Raw genomic sequence first — 17388 nt, forward strand, 5'->3', positions numbered from 1 at the left:
CTAACGAAGTGTCGGGAGGAAAATGCACCGCAGTGCGGGCCGGCAGGTGATCACTCCCGATCCGTGGTCACATGACATAAATGAATCCTCGATGCAAAATAAATTCAGCCCCATTCTGAACGGCAAAAAATGTGGACTGAAAATATTGTTGTGTGCATGAGGTCTAAGGGTGTCTTTATATGTGGTAGAATTTGCTACAGAAATTTCTATTCCAGAAAATCTATTCCATTCACCTGAATGAGGCTAGCAGAAATCCATGTGCTTGCTGCCAAAACTGCCTATTCAGATAAATAGAACTGATCTGCAACAAAATTTGCCGCTTGTGAAAGTACCCTAGTTGTCTTTTTACACAGACCAACAATCTGACCAACTATTGGGGAGGAGTGTTTGTAAAAGGTGCCAGCGATGCAAAGGGTACCTGAAATAATCGTTTCTGTGCAGCAGATTGGCTTATGTAAACAGGGATCTGCTGCAGATGAAAGCTGCATGTAAATGCAGGTTTATTCTCCCTGATAAGGCAATAATCAGGAATGATTTGTTCGTTCCCAATCAGTCCATGTAAAAGGACCTTCAGAAATGGCTTTGTATAACAAGCTAGATAAGAATAAGTCATAAAGTAAAAAAAAAAAAACTAGTTTATTGAAAAGTGCAGCTCTTCACAAATCAAGACAAAAAGCACAAGAGTCGGTCAAGTTGACGTTTTAACGACATAAAAATTTGAATGCAAACTGAACAGAATAAAAGTTTCAATTTCCAGCATTGAAACATTATTAGTGCAAACACAAAACGTAACTAAAAACTCACAGATACAAAATATTAGACAAATGACATAAACCCTGAACAAATTTCAACAATAAGAAATGTTTGGCATGCCAGTACTGGATACAAATGAGTTTTTGGAGTTCAGTAGACATCTTCTCAGGATGGCTCCACAGAAGTGACACATCTTAAGAATGAGAAGTCATCCAGTGTGCTTTGGTTACTCAAGAATACAGATGTCAGTGGTGGAACCACTTGTTTGGAAGTTAATCCTGTTCAAAGTTATTGTTTCCTTACTTTAGCTTCACATCTAGGGGCTTTCTACTAGGTTGCTAAAACACTTGCTGGAATATATACAGACGTGGACAAAATTGTTGGTACCCTTTGGTCAATGAAAGAAAAAGTCACAATGGTCACAGAAATAACTTTAATCTGACAAAAGTAATAATAAATTAAAATTCTATAAATGTTAACCAATGAAAGTCAGACATTGTTTTTCAACCATGCTTCAACAGAATTATGTAAAAAAATAAACTCATGAAACAGGCATGGACAAAAATGATGGTACCCCTAGAAAACACAGAACATAATGTGACCAAAGGGACATGTTAATTCAAGGTGTGTCCACTAATTAGCATCACAGGTGTCTACAACCTTGTAATCAGCCATTGGGCCTATATATATGGCTCCAGGTAATCACTGTGTTGTTTGGTGATATGGTGTGTACCACACTCGACATGGACCAGAGGAAGCAAAGGAAAGAGCTGTCTCAAGAGATCAGAAAGAAAATTATAGACAAGCATGTTAAAGGTAAAGGCTATAAGACCATCTCCAAGCAACTAGATGTTCCTGTGAGTACAGTTGCACATATTATTCATAAGTTTAAGATCCATGGGACTGTAGCCAACCTCCCTGGACGTGGCCGCAGGAGGAAAATTGATGACAAATCTAAGAGACGGATAATCCGAATGGTAACAAAAGAGCCTAGAAAGACTTCTAAAGAGATTCAAGGTGAACTTCATGCTCAAGGAACATCAGTGTCAGATCGCACCATCCGTCGTTGTTTGAGCCAAAGTGGACTACATGGGAGACGACCAAGGAGGACACCATTGTTGAAAACGAATCATAAAAAAGCAAGACTGGAATATGCCAAACTACATGTTGACAAGCCACAAAGCTTCTGGGAGAATGTCCTGTGGACAGATGAGACAAAAATCGAAGTTTTTGCCAAGGCACATCAGCTGTATGTTCACAGACGAAAAAATGAAGCATATCAAGAAAAGAACACTGTCCCTACTGTGAAACATGGAGGAGGCTCTGTTATGTTCTGGGGCTGCTTTGCTGCGTCTGGCACAGGGTGTCTTGAATCTGTGCAGGGTACAATGAAATCTCAAGACTATCAAGGAATTCTAGAGAGAAATGTACTAGCCAGTGTCAGAAAGCTTGGTCTCAGTCGCAGGTCATGGGTCTTGCAACAGGACAATGACCCAAAACACACCGCTAAAAACACCCAAGAATGGCTAAGAGGAAAAAATTGGACTATTCTAAAGTGGCCTTCTATGAGCCCTGACCTCAATCCTATTGAGCATCTTTGGAAGGAGCTGAAACATGCAGTCTGGAAAAGGCACCCTTCAAACCGGACACAACTGGAGCAGTTTGCTCATGAGGAGTGGGCCAAAATACCTGCTGAGAGGTGCAGATGTCTCATTGACAGTTACAGGAAGCGTTTGATTGCAGTGATTGCCTCAAAAGGTTGCGCAACAAAATATTAAGTTAGGGGTACCATCATTTTTGTCCATGCCTGTTTCACGAGTTTATTTTTTTACATAATTCTGTTGAAGCATGGTTGAAAAACAATGTCTGACTTTCATTGGTTAACATTTATAGAATTTTAATTTATTATTACTTTTGTCAGATTAAAGTTATTTCTGTGACCATTGTGACTTTTTCTTTCATTGACCAAAGGGTACCAACAATTTTGTCCACGTCTGTATATATGTATTGATTATCAGCAGTGCAGTTCACACTTTGTTCCCTTCACACTGGCTGCTGGACCCCGGGACACAGCAAGATTTCCATTCATTTAGGACAACATGGGGGACTGCTGGCTAAATCCATTTGCAGTCTTGAGGCTGTAAGGATTCATTTTAGCACTTTCTAACTTTGGCTTCAGTTCCCACGGTTTCTCAAAGAAATTCACCAACGACTGTTCTGTTAGGAGAGATGCCAATATGTGTTCCAGAGAAACTGCCCAGTCAGTTTCCGGCAGTGGATGGGTTGGAGTACTAGTGGTGTCAGAGAAAACACAGTCTTGGTCTGAAGAGCAGGCACCGTTTTCTGACTCTACAAACTCATCTGATGCACTGCCTGAGCTCATGATACTGCTGCGCTGTCCAACCTCTCCAATCTGGAGTAGAAGGGTCGTCACTGTGGCGATGGCTTGATACAGGTCATTTTCTTCGGGGTCTTGGTGAAATAGGCTGTACAATGTTTTGCAGAACTGGATAAATTCCTTCTAATAATGCAAAAAAAAAGTACTTAGAAGCTTTATAAAAAGGACATGAACAGACATTTCAGGTGAATATTATACATAGTCACATTATATTTCAGATTTTTCAGCAGTGGGAAAAGCTCAGAGTTTGACTAGGTATGTACAAGCAATGCTTCTAAGGCACAATATCTCCATATACATGGAGAGACCGGCAAAGGCTGTATGCTTCCAAACTAAAGGAGACACACAAGCTTTGTGTCAGTGTGGTGCATGAGCTCTTAAAGGGAACCTGTCACCTGGATTTTGTGTGAAGAGCTGAAGACATGGGTTGCTAGATGACCGCTAGCACATCCGCAATACCCAGTCCCCATAGCTCTGTGTGCTTTTATTGTGGAAAAAAACGATTTGATACATATGCAAATTAACCAAGATGAGTCCTGTCCCTGACTCCTCTCACATACAGGACTCAGCTCAGGGTAATTTGCATATGTGTCAAATCCACAATAAAAGCACACAGAGCTATGGGGACTGGGTATTGCGGATGTGTTAGCGGCTATCTAGCAGCCCATGTCCTCAGCTCTATACCCAAAATCCAGGTGACAGGTTCCCTTTAAAGGGGTTTCACAAAAGTTTAAAATTGAGGGCCTATCCTCAGGATATAATGAACATCTGATCAGTGGGGTCTACCTCCCATCACCACCGCTGATCAGCTGTTTGATGCTTTCCTAGGTAAGTGACATCATGTTTATCGGTCATATGGCCGGAGTGCAGCGAATTGGCCTGGGCTGCAACACCAAACACAGCCACTATATAATAATTGGCGTGGTGCTGTACTTGCTAAGCTGTGAAAAGTCTGAAGCACCTGTTCAAACAGCTGACTTGTGGTGGTGTCAGAATGCCACCGATCAGATATCCACTCACATAAGGGGAACACTGAAAGGTTTGTAATCAACTTGCTTTACATTGATCTGGCTCTCCTATGTGTCAAGAGGTTTCAGAAATGGAAAGGACAATACCTGGGACATTTTGGGTAATTCTTTTTCAGTGTTTTTATCTTTTTCCTTTGCCAAGTCTTTAAGCATCTGCTTTAGTTGTTTTTGATAATCCTTTTCTCCACCTGTGGAGAACATAAAATGAGGTTTCAAGTCACATTTCCCTGCTTTTTCAGGTTTCTCGTGAAGCAGATGTTGCTTCACACAAACTTATTAACTCTGTCCATATAAATCATGTCCAGTAAATGAAGGCGGCACACGTGATAGCAGGAGAGGGTTTGAGTAACTAATAAAACATTTCAGGTGAAAAGTGAATATACATACTGTTTGGTTTTGTAAGCTTCAGTGGTCTAGTAGTGGATAAAAGTGGCCCCTTGAGTGGTGACTGACAGTCATGGTCATTCTCTGTAAGAGCTGTCAAAAAATATAAAAAAAATTAGCAAGTTTGATCAAACCAGCAAGATAAACCTACATAAGAGCGGTGCCTCACTCAAGCTGTAAATGCTTCTATATTGGCTGTCACCTAGTTTTTTAATAAACACTTATTATGAAGTAGTTCTACCAAACTTTAAACAACTTCAAAGAAAGAAACGTGCTTCTTAAACTGTCAGCTACTCCATCACTACAGAAGGGGCAGCATGAAGTAGCTGACAGGTTATATTTAAAACCTCAGGCAGGAGACACAGCCCCAATAATTATTGGAGGTCCACTCTCAAGACCAAATGAAAGTTTAAGGCTAGGAAATTCATCATCCCAACACTTTTTATTTCAGATATTTATGTAATACTGACAATATCTGATATTTTATTCTGCACATATATGGTTCAGGGGCAGTCTCTATTTGGCATGATCTGGACGACTCACCTGGTGGGATATGGAGTCTATATAACAACTTGATTTTTTCATTCATCTCACCATTATAAATAATGTCTGGAGGGGGAAAAACAAAAACAAAAAAACAATATAGATATAAAGTTGATCTGATACAACTAATCTGTACACTGTGATCCTGATTATAATCACATACACATCAATTTACCTAAACACCATGCAAATGACTTAAACTCAATGAGAAGATCCTGATTCTCATCCAGTAAACGAAACATTCTTTCTGTTAAAACTTCTGTGTGGGAACCCCAGGGCCAGGGCAAGCACAGTCTGAAGAGGGACACAAACTGTCGACTATCAATCTTGTACTGTTCTGCATAGGGCCTACGAGGGTCATGGCGCTCCACTAATGAAGAGATCCCTTCCCAGTAACAACTCATGAAATGCTCTCTCTGAAACAAAGCAACAAGGAGAAAACAGACACTTACGAGTTAAAGTGGCTCATAGTTAGGTTCATTAAAGTTTATGAGTAAGAATGCTACAGAACTGTATATGACATAAATATAAAGCTTTCCACTAGTGTCTATTTGCCTGGCACCCGTCCAACGGCGCTGTGTGAGCTCAGTAAATACAAGCAATTTATCCGTACAATGACAATCTGTACCTCTGACTTTCACACCCTTTTTATTGATCCTACTGAATTCTATGGGACTCAAACTGATGCCAATGCACATCAGTTTATATTAGTCTGTCTGTCTATGAGACATTACAAGCTACAGACCCGGTTTAAATTTGCATATATGTTTTCTGGCTCCTGTGTGTAGGCTCCAATCATACTAGTGGCATTGAAGCAATGATGGATATATCTATCTATTTTGTGAAGCATTGCATCCTATTGATTAACAGGACTGTCAAATGTTCACATTTACTGGATAGAATAGCATAGCATGCTTTGCCCGGAAGTGAGAACTGCACAGTTCTGACTTCCAGAATGCCATCCTGCCTAGCGTAGCCTCATGCTCCTTTTTACCATTTAGCCTGCCCTTAAATGCAATCTGTCACTAGCTTTATGGTGTCCTCACTAAGGGCAACATAAACTAGTGACAGATCCCTTTAGCAAAACACGTCATTGCTTTCTTTAATTGTCACAACTGTTTTGCTAAAATATTGTACTGAACAGCTCCAGAGCGGACTGATGAGCTCTGATATTTATGAGCTCCTGGCGCTCCATGCTCCTGATCTCAGTTGGAGAAATACTATCAATCAGCAGCAGGGGGAGCAGGAAGAGCCAGGAGCTCATGAATAGCACCAACATGTGCTGGAGCTGCTAGGACTTAGCAGCAAAAAACTGATGACCGATTCCCTTTAAAACTGTGTTCACATCACAATTTTGGCCCACATTTAACATATACACATGACGTATCTGTTAAATGAATGCCTCGGATGTATGGCAATCGTCATCAGAGGGTTCCATTGTAAAAAAAAAAAATAATGTATCTATTAACATAAACATTATTTATTTTTTGCTTGACCCTGCAGGATGGAAAACTGTAGTGTACTATGCTGCTGCATCCTTTTTCTCCCTAATGTATTTGTTAAATGTGGGACAAAAATGTGATGTGAACAGCCCCTAAGATAGATCATTAGGTTAGAAATGTTGCCACCGGTTATGAAATACAATTTTTTTTTTTTTACGATTTGGAGCAAAAAGCCTGAAGTGCTGTTTTGTACTTCTCTGTTCTTGGATGTGATGGGTGACGATTCTGGACCAAACACCTACTCATTTACAGTTGGAGAGAGTGCGGATCCTGTCGTACATGGAAGTGTGATCAGAGGTAAATGTATAAATCTTAATAACAAAAAATGAACAAGAAAATAATGTGGTTATAAGAAACAAAGTTCACTGGAAACTGATCAATGGGGGAACACTTACCTTGGGCTGCTGCTACCCTTCAGGAAAATGTGGAACCATGTAATTGATGTATGAGAGATACAGTGGGAGTCTAAACAGCATATGGCAATGCCTTGATGTAGAACTTTAAATGCATGTAAAGATGACAGCAAATGTAAGACTGCAGCTTTTTCCCCTAGTAATGTAAATATCTTAGTAGTAAAGCTGACAGTATGGGCATAAGTTAAGGGTGTATTACACTGCCATTTAATGACCGATAATTGATCATCTGGCAGTCTAATACTGCCACTAAATGTCCGTTGAATGAGTTAGAGCATGCTGAAAAATCTGGATTTGCCAGTGGCAGATTGCGCTGTCTGATAGCGATCTGCCACCGGCACTCTGCTGTCCTGCATGGGAATTAGTGATGGCATAACGATCATTCCTCCCCATGTTGCGGAGGACATAACTGCATGTAATAGCAGCGGTGTACTCCGCTGGCTATCTGCCGATTCCTAGGAGGGAATGCTTCCCTCCCGACAAATCGCAGAAAACAAATAATAATGCACTAACACAATAGATGCAAGCATTATATATGGACTAAGCCCTCATTCTGATATGATAAAATCTGAGACTCTTAGCCAATATATTTTGATCAAAAACACATTTGTGCCCACCTACCACTGCCAAGGTGGTCTCAGTTAGGTGGTCCTACTCTAAACCTACATATGTTCAAGAGAGCAGACCCTGCACATATTTCCCTCCCGACAGTCGCTAGCAGCATCTGGGTATCTAATACACCCTTTGGACACTGAAATTTACTTGGCTGATAAGTAGGCACAGAAATAAATTGACATGAAGATGGTGACCTCACAGTCACACATGGGACTCAGATATTTCTGATTTCATGCCTGCTCAACCCTTACCTTAAACATGTCAAACAGGTCTTCTAAATCTTCATGAAGAAAGGACACATCAGGTGCAACAACTCTAAGCTAAAAATTAAAGAGCAGTGACATTCACTGTGTCCAAGGGAACATTCAGGAAATACATTATAATTATAAATGTGAGAAATTAGACAGAGGAGCCCATTGGGAACTCCCATTAAAGGGGTTGTCCAGCATTAGAAAAACATACCGTAGGGGGAGAATGCCCCTGCGTCTTATGGGGCGAATACTAATCAAGCGCTTCCATTATGGAAGCGGTGATTAGTACCGGGGGACCAGGAAGCTGTGAAAGCGCTATACTCCCCTCTTCCTGGGAGGTAAGGAGTGGCGACGTCCGGAGCAGGAAAGTTACCGGTAAGGCCCCTTTCACACGGGCGAGATTTCCGCGCGGGTGCGATGCGTGAGTTGAACGCATTGCACCCGCACTGAATCCTGACCCATTCATTTCTATGGGGCTGTTCACATGAGCGGTGATTTTCACGCATCACTTATGCGTTGCGTGAAAATCGCAGCATGTTCTATATTCAGCGTTTTTCACGTAACGCAGGCCCCATAGAAATGAATGGGGTTGCGTGAAAATCGCAAGCATCCGCAAGCAAGTGCGGATGCGGTGCGATTTCCACACATGGGTTCTAGGTGACAGTCTATTCACTGTATTATTTTCCCTTATAACATGGTTATAAGGGAAAATAATAGCATTCTGACTACAGAATGCTTAGTATAATAGTGCTGGGAGGGTTAAAAAAAATAAAAAAAGTTAACTCACCTTATCCCCATGATCGCCTAGTTCCCGGTCGGTCTGTTCTTTAGCTGTGGCTAAAGGACCTGTGGTGATGTCAGATCACATGCTCCATCACCATGGTGATGGACCATGTGATTGGAGCATGTGATCTGACATCACCAAAGGTCATTCAGTCCACAGCTAAAGAACAGACCGGGATCTACACGATCATGGGGATAAGGTGAGTTAACTTTTTTATTATTTTTAACCCTTCCAGCACTATTATACTAAGCATTCTGTATTCAGAATGCTATTATTTTCCCTTATAACCATGTTATAAGGGAAAATAATACAATCTTCAGAACATCAATCCCAAGCCCGAACTTCTGTGAAGAAGTTCGGGTTTGGGTACCAAACATGCGCGATTTTTCTCACGCGAGTGCAAAACGCATTACAATGTTTTGCACTCGCGCGGAAAAATCGCGGGTGTTTCCGCAACGCACCCGCACATTTTTCCGCAACGCCCGTGTGAAACCAGCCTAAGTGTTTTTTTTTATTTTATGGCTGATTGAGGCACTGGGGCTAAAGAAAGGCATATGGGGGGGGGGGGGGGGGGGGGGGGGGCTAAAGAGAGGGGCATATGGGGGGGGCTAAAGAGAGGGGCATATGGGGGGGGCTAAAGAGAGGGGTATATGGGGGGGGGCTAAAGAGAGGGGTATATGGGGGGGGGCTAAAGAGAGGGGTATATGGGGGGGGGCTAAAGAGAGGGGTATATGGGGGGGGGGGGGGCTAAAGAGAGGGGCATATGGGGGGGGCTGAAGAGAGGGCATATGGGGGGGCCGAAGAGAGTGCCATATGGGGGGGCCGAAGAGAGTGCCATATGGGGGGGCCGAAGAGAGTGCCATATGGGGGGGCCGAAGAGAGTGCCATATGGGGGGGCCGAAGAGAGTGCCATATGGGGGGGCCGAAGAGAGTGCCATATGGGGGGGCCGAAGAGAGTGCCATATGGGGGGGCCGAAGAGAGTGCCATATGGGGCTGAAGAGAGTGCCATATGGGGCTGAAGAGAGTGCCATATGGGGATGAAGAGAGTGCCATATGGGGATGAAGAGAGTGCCATATGGGGATGAAGAGAGTGCCATATGGGGATGAAGAGAGTGCCATATGGGGGATGAAGAGAGTGCCATATGGGGGATGAAGAGAGTGCCATATGGGGGCTGAAGAGAGTGCCATATGGGGGCTGAAGAGAGTGCCATATGGGGGCTGAAGAGAGTGCCATATGGGGGCTGAAGAGAAAGCCATATGGGGGCTGAAGAGAAAGCCATATGGGGGCTGAAGAGAAAGCCATATGGGGGCTGAAGAGAAAGCCATATGGGGGCTGAAGAGAGTGCCATATGGGGGCTGAAGAGAGTGCCATATGGGGGCTGAAGAGAGTGCCATATGGGGGCTGAAGAGAGTGCCATATGGGGGCTGAAGAGAGTGCCATATGGGGGCTGAAGAATGGCATTGGGCTCTTATCTGAGGTCTTATTGGGGTCTTATTAGTGGACTGACCTGAGGTGTAATGAAAAATATTTTTTTCTTATTGCCCCCCTCTAAAACCTAGGTGAGTCTTATGGGCTGGAGCGTCTTATAGGGCGAAAAACACGGTAGATTCTTTGTCTAAAAACAGTAAAACCCCTGTCCATGGGTCATGTCTGATATTGCAGCACAACTGCATTGGAGTCAATGGGGCAGACAACAGCTCCGGACAGGGTAGATGCTGTTTTTGGAAGAAAGCCGCCATGGTTTTCTAATCCTAGACAACCCCTTTAATCTCTAGCATGTCAACAATGAAATAGTGGTGTAGCTCTTACCAGAGAAAATTTTCCCTAACTGTATACTGGCATAAACAATACCAACACTGTCCATTAGTTAATAATAGTCAAAGGTGAACTATGTTCACTTTAATGAGATTTGTTGTAGGTCCCTTTATTAGTAATAATCTGTGCTCTATGGTTACGACTGTTAAATGTGCTTATTATTGGGGGATCTGAGCAATGGTTACTCCATCAACCCTTCAAAAGGTACTCACCACATTTTGTTTTGTGGTCTCCTCATGGCTCTGAAGAACACGGATCCTATGTTTACAACGCAAGTGTTCAATCTGCTCAACAGAACTGTTGCCAAATTTCTGGAATGACACACAGCAAATCCATAGACTAATCAATGATAATAACATATTGAGAAAACAAAACAATGGCCCAGATTTACTAATCCTATAGATGGCATAAGCATAGACAAGCTGTCTAGACCTCCACCAGATTTATCAAGGTTGGATGGTAAATATGATGCAGGTATAGACACTTTTCTCTGACTCTATACCAACTATTGGTTGGCTTTGGCCTCATGCACACGACCATTCCGCAAACCGCGGATCCGGAAAAAAAACTGAAGCCTCCCGTGTGCCTTCCGCAATTTGCAGAACGGAACGGGCGGCCCATTGAAGAAATTCCTATTCTTATCCGCAAAACGGACAAGAATAGGACATGTTGAAGTGAATGGGTCCGGCGGCTTGGATGCGGACCCAAACAACGGCCGTGTGCATGAAGCCTTACTTTGAGACAATTTTTTATGGCAGAATTGTGGCACAAATTGGTGCATCTTAGAACTGTCCCCTATCCAATAAAGCAAGTCAGAAAAAATTGTGTAGAAACCCTAGATGTGACACATTGTGACACTTCTTTTTTGTGCAGACACATTAGTACCGTACATCTTTAGCCAATCACTAAGTAAGAATGAGACTATTCCATACATACTATAGGTCATTTATTGTCTTTCAGATATTATTTTAGGCGTACACATACATACCTCATATGAATCCCGTATTAAATCTGCAATGTCAGTCACCGGGTAAGGCTCCTGATCATTGTTCAGTAAACTGTGCAAGTTTTCCGTCGGTGGCAGAGGGCTCTCCTCATTCCTAACATGCTCTAGAAACCTATTCACAGAAACATTTTGCATTAGTAAGTGAAGGCATATACAAAATAGGACAGCACAGCAACCATATCAGTATAGCAAATGTCTACTCAAATGCACAACTCTGAAGTTTCCTTGTGGCTAGGGCTACACTGCAACTTTTTGTTGTGCTACTGATTGCTATAGAGCGACAGCTGCAGTCCAAATGAATGCATTAGGACAGAGATGCTCAACCTGCGGACCTCCAGCTGTTGCAATACTACAACTCCAAGCATGCACTAATAGCTGTAGGCTGTTGTAGTTTTGCAACAGCTGGATGGCCACAGGTTGGGCATCCCTGCGTTAGGATGTATGGAATCTTATGGGCTGCTGCTGTCACTCAATAGGTAATATCAATTAGTAGCGCTGCAAAATGTCACAGTGTAACCCAGGCCTTATGATGTTTCTATGAAGCAAGGGTCTAATCAATCTACAAACTAATGGCTGGATATATACATTTTGACATAATATAACATAAAAGTATTATGACATAGAAGTGATTATTATTATTTCCAATAATTACTGTACTTTTTGCCCTATAAGACAAACTTTTCCCCACCCAAAGTGGGGGGGGGGGGGGGGGGGGAAGGTCAGTGTGTCTTAGGGCTCTTTCACACGAGCAGATGCCTTGCGGGTAATCCGCTGCATGAAAGAGAGCCAAGTCCAGCTATGGACAGCAGAGACACGGAGCATTAACATGATTGATAATGCTCTGTGCCTTTCTGTGACCTTTTTACTACAATATCACGGTGACAACTTTATCTCACAGTGATTTTGTAGTAAAAAGGTCACAGAGAGGCATGGAGCATGTCAATCACGTTAATACTCCGTGTCTCTGCTGTCCTTAGTGGGCTTGGCACTCTTTCACGCAGCGGATTACCCGCAAGGCATCCGCTCGTGTGAAAGAGCCCTTATGGGGCGTATACTAATGAGCGCTTCCAGTATGGAAGCACTCATTAGTACAGGAGGAACTGGGAGCAGTGTATGCAGTGCTCTCCATACGGGCTCTGTACTCTCTCCCTACTGGTCTTCCTCGGCCACACAACATGAGGACATCAGAGCTCTGTGACCCCATGCTGTGTGGCGCCTGGTCACAGCATAGCGGGGCAGGAAGAGAGCTGGATTTCAGGAGTGGCGACGGCGTCCACAGCAGGAGGGGTAAGTTGATTTTATTTATTTTTTATATGATCTAGGTCTAATTAACATGGGGTTCTTATAAACATGGAAGTCTGATCTGAGGTCTGATTTGGGAAGGGGGGGGGGGGGGGGGGAGTCATAAAAGTTGCGCATCTGATCTAAGGTTTAATTGGGGGTCTGATCTAAGGTCTAAAAAGGAGCCTTATTAACATTGGGGGTCTAATCAGAGGTCTGAATAGGGGCGTTATTAACACTGGGGATCTGTTCTAAAGGTCTGATTAACATTGGGGGTCTGATTAGGGCTCTGCCCTGTGGTCTGAGCCGAGATTTGATGAAAAAATATATTTTTCTTATTCTCTTCCTCTAAAACCTAGGTGTGTCTTATGGGCAGGTGTGTAGCTCTGAATTTAAGCAACAAAAGAAAAATCTGGTAAATCTCACCGGCTCAGAATCATTAGCGCTTGTCCATCATCTTTACTGCTACACAGCTCCACAGCTGTTGCATCTAAAACTGCCAGTCCGATCTGGAAAATGGCCCTAATGCCATCAAAAAAGAAGCAGTCCACAACATTGACAGCGCTCTGCAGGGGCATAATGCTGATAAACAGTGTGAGGAACCAGGACAAGGATATGGAAGCCAAAGTGGATAAGTCAGTGATATGCTCCGCTAGCTCAGGAAGCCGCTCATGTATGAGTTCTTCAAAAACAGACTGGTCAACCTGGGCCCCTGTGTTAAGAATATTTCAAGAAGTGAGGAGACCAACACAACAATAGAATGTAACATTTTACATTTCTGCACCTGGACATCTGTATCTTTGATAAGACAGGAAGAAAGATCAAAACGAGTAGTGTTACTACACTGAATACTTATTTACTGGACTTATCCCACCAAAATCAATGCAAAAGAAATTGGGTTTCACCAACTTACAATTTCCAATAGTTGAGTTTTACCAAAACTAGTGCAAAAAAAAGGGAGCAGCTGAGCACAATCACAGTCCAGCTCTCAGTCATTGGTTGGGAAAGGCAACTTCTCTTTTCCTTTGCACAAGTTTTGATAAATCTGTCTTACTGCCATTGTCATTAATGATCTGCAATATTTGCTGAATATGTCACGGGTATGACTAGCAATTCCTTAGTGTTTCTATAACCATGGTCAGTATTTGGTCAAAACCAGGAGGGGCACCTACAAAAAGAAAGTATAATGGAAAGATCTGTGCCTCTTCTGGCTTCAGCTTATAAATACTGACCATGTGAAAGTGGTCCAATAGTGGAAGGAAGCAATCTGGAAATTAAATTCCCTGTCCTGCACTTCTTGACCCACTGACCAAATCTAGAATCCATACATGGTGCATATATTCTGCCAGTGGGCAGAGGGGTTGTTGTAGTAGGTAGACAACTCATCTCTTAAGTGACAGAGTAATTCTCCTGCAAGCAAAATGCAGCGCTCAACACTACTACAGCATGTCCACCAACATCAGTTTCAGTAATCAGCTAGCAACAACAATATAAAGCCTCATGGACATGACCGTATTTTGTATTCATGTCCAATCTGCATTTTTTTGCCCCATTCATTTCTATGGGTCCGCAAAAAAAAAAAAAAAAAAAAACAACAGACCACACAAGGATATAATCTGTGTGCTATAGCCATTCGTGCGTCATTCTACAAAAACATAGAACATGTCCTATTCTTGGCCGCAAAATGAGGATCACGGGCCTACTGAAGTCAATGGGTCAGCAACATGGACATCAAACAGATATGGTCATGTGCATGAGGCCTAACCCACGATGGAGATGTAATTAATTTTAACTACTTTTATTTATTTATTTTATCCCTTCTTTATCCATGTGATGGCAGTATCTCTCTACTACTAAACTCAATGCATTCAAATAAACTGTAATTCTTTTCTTCACCAGAAGATGGCAGAAATGTCCCTGATTACAAGCCATAGACTCACCCAAGACCCTATGATTGAAATAATCTGGAAGCATCCTTTCACATACTGCAACCAAGAGCCAAAATGCCTCTTCTTCCTTGGCATACAATAGTAAGACTGAAGTGATGATATTCATAGACTAATTGTAGAAAAGAAATATAAATGAATCATGTGGACTGTACTTGTCAATTCAGGGCATGTTTAAACAGACGTGTCCCCATGATTTGGCCTTTAGGTGTGAAAAACATGAGATGAACCATCATAATACATGGGTGTGTAATAAAGTCATGATATAATAAGATACACAGAATTTTGGCTGTATACAGTAATATCTAAAAAGGTCTGACCTGGGATACAACAAATGTACTATAAAGAATGAATAGTCATCAAATGAAATTTATGGTCAGAATTTTCTAAGCGCCGATGTTGTGATATTAAAGGGTTTCTTTGCTATAAACATTTATCATCTACCCACATGATAAGTGAATGGTGCAGGGTTCTGGGAGCCTCATTGGTTCCTGGCAGGAACCCCCCTGATCTAACATTCATCTCTAAGGCTTCATGCACACGACCGTGGGGTGTTTTGCGGTCCGTAAATCGCGGATCCGCAAAACACGGATGGCGTCCGTGCATGTTCCGCAATTTGCGGAACGGCACGGACGGCCTTTAATATAACTACCTATTCTTGCCTGCAAAGCGCGGACAAGAATAGGACATGTTATATTTTTTTGCGGGGCCAAGAAACGGAGCAATGGATGCGGACAGCACACGGAGTGCTGTCCGCATCTCTTGCGGCCCCATTGAAGTGAATGGGTCCGCATCCGAGCCGCCAAAACTATGGCTCGGATGCGGACCAAAACGGCCGTGTGCATGAGGCCTTATCCCAAGGGCTCATGCACACAAAATATTTTTTGTCTGTGTCTGTTCATTTTTTTTTTTTGTGGCCCGTATGCGGAATCATTCATTCCAATGTGGCCGAATAAAAAAAGGAAATTACTCTGTGTGCTTTTCGCATCCATATCTCCGCAAGTCTGTTCCGCAAAAAAAAATATATGAACATGTCCTATTCTTGTCCGTTTGCAGACAAGGACAGACATTGTTACAACGGATCCGCAAAAAATTGTGTGTTGCCTTACGCAATTGCGTGTTGCCTTACACAATTTGCGGAACAGAACGGGCACCAGCAATATAAATGCCTATTCTTGTCTGCAAAGCGCTGACAAGAATAGGACATGTTAAAAATTTTTACCGGGGCCACGGAGTGCTGTCTGCATCTATTGCGGCCCCATTGAAGTGAATAGGTCCGCATCCGAGCTGCCAAAAAGGCGGCTCGGATGCAGACCCAAACAACGGCCATGTGCATGAGGCCTAACGCAGATGTGACACGGATGTCATCAGTTTTTTCTTACAGTCATGTGCATGAGCCCTAAGTATAGGAAAGCCCCTTTAAGATGTTGCTGAAGATATTATGCTATGCTCCAGTGCTTTACCTGACAGTATCCTATTTTAGGGTTCCTGTAGGCGTAAGCAGTAAGAACTCTTCTCAGAGCTGCAATGCCAGTTTCGTTCTGGAAGGCCGGATGCTCGGGTAGTGATCGGTGCAGGTCACGCTCTATCTCTTCTGTCACCAAACAACTCTTACCCATCGACTCATCTACCAGCCTGCTGTAGTAACCCGGATGAGTGGCCAGGTCCATTACTGCATCTATACATAAGGAAACATAAGGCGTCAACACTATGGCAATTAGGAATCATGCTACAGAACACAAACCGTTTATGTGGTCCATGGCCTCCATCAGTGTCACAGCGCGCATATACATCTATACCTTTCTGACCACTTCTAATAGCGGGCCAGTAATTGGGATGCATATCATTATTTCTCAATGATTACTGCGGCAAAACTTTAGATATTGCTCATTTCGAACCCCACTGCAGAAATGTGGTTATCACAAGGTTATATGTTGCCACACATAGGCAAAATATATACCGGTACATCTTAAGGCAAAAGTAGTGGCCTATGTGGACTGCAAAGGGATACTGAGGAATGAAAACACATATACAAGTGAATATAAGCAAATACATATTCTTAATACCTTTAGGATAAAGACTTTTTTGACTACCTGAAAAGATGAGCCAGAGTTCTCCACGCAGCGATTCAGGTATTCCCATAGCAACAAGCTTCCGGATTTTCTCTGTGCGGAACATACAAACTGTCCTCCCAAACTCTGTAAAGTGGTCCGTCCACAAATGCTCCTTTATCTGTTCTCGGGTCTGTGAATGCAGTCAAACCACAGCAAAATCAGAAACTCCAAACAATCTGCAGGTGAAGACTTCAAAGCTGGACAGACATATGCATTAGCTCTGGTAGCTGCGGGAGCCAATGATTGGGCATCTTGAAATCTTACATGCCCGATCCTTCTTCCCCCGATACCAGCCAATGGGGAACAGTTAAAAGGTTCCATACACAAAGTGCTATCAGTACAGTATCTCCAACTTCACAATTCTGTCAGTGTCATGCCATCTATGCAGTCAGACAACGTACTGGCATGACCACATTATTTCAGTTACTGTACATGACCATATCATTACATAGCGTTTGCACAATGGAGCGAGAAGGCACAATGGTGATGGGGGTATATAGTTATGTTTGTTATATTTTATTTTACAATTATTTTGTACTTTTCAAAACACCTT

At 42.7% G+C, this 17388-nt stretch overlaps 1 protein-coding gene across 1 annotated transcript in view; it reads right to left on the reverse strand.

Moving 5' to 3' along the window:
* Nucleotides 1–618: 618 nt before the first annotated feature.
* The window catches only part of TBC1D8 (TBC1 domain family member 8), an 89280-nt gene continuing 72510 nt past the window's right edge, over nucleotides 619–17388 (reverse strand). Inside the window, 13 exon segments of the mRNA XM_044284566.1 lie at nucleotides 619–1113; nucleotides 2751–3274; nucleotides 4267–4367; nucleotides 4567–4656; nucleotides 5107–5172; nucleotides 5282–5522; nucleotides 7888–7956; nucleotides 10701–10799; nucleotides 11477–11606; nucleotides 13202–13487; nucleotides 14716–14833; nucleotides 16185–16399; nucleotides 16815–16965. Of these exon segments, the coding sequence (XP_044140501.1) occupies nucleotides 2843–3274; nucleotides 4267–4367; nucleotides 4567–4656; nucleotides 5107–5172; nucleotides 5282–5522; nucleotides 7888–7956; nucleotides 10701–10799; nucleotides 11477–11606; nucleotides 13202–13487; nucleotides 14716–14833; nucleotides 16185–16399; nucleotides 16815–16965 (1998 nt within the window). The 3' untranslated portion in view covers nucleotides 619–1113; nucleotides 2751–2842.

The sequence above is a fragment of the Bufo gargarizans genome, chromosome 3 (genome assembly GCF_014858855.1).
Source record: "Bufo gargarizans isolate SCDJY-AF-19 chromosome 3, ASM1485885v1, whole genome shotgun sequence".
NCBI classification, from domain to species: Eukaryota; Metazoa; Chordata; class Amphibia; order Anura; family Bufonidae; genus Bufo; species Bufo gargarizans.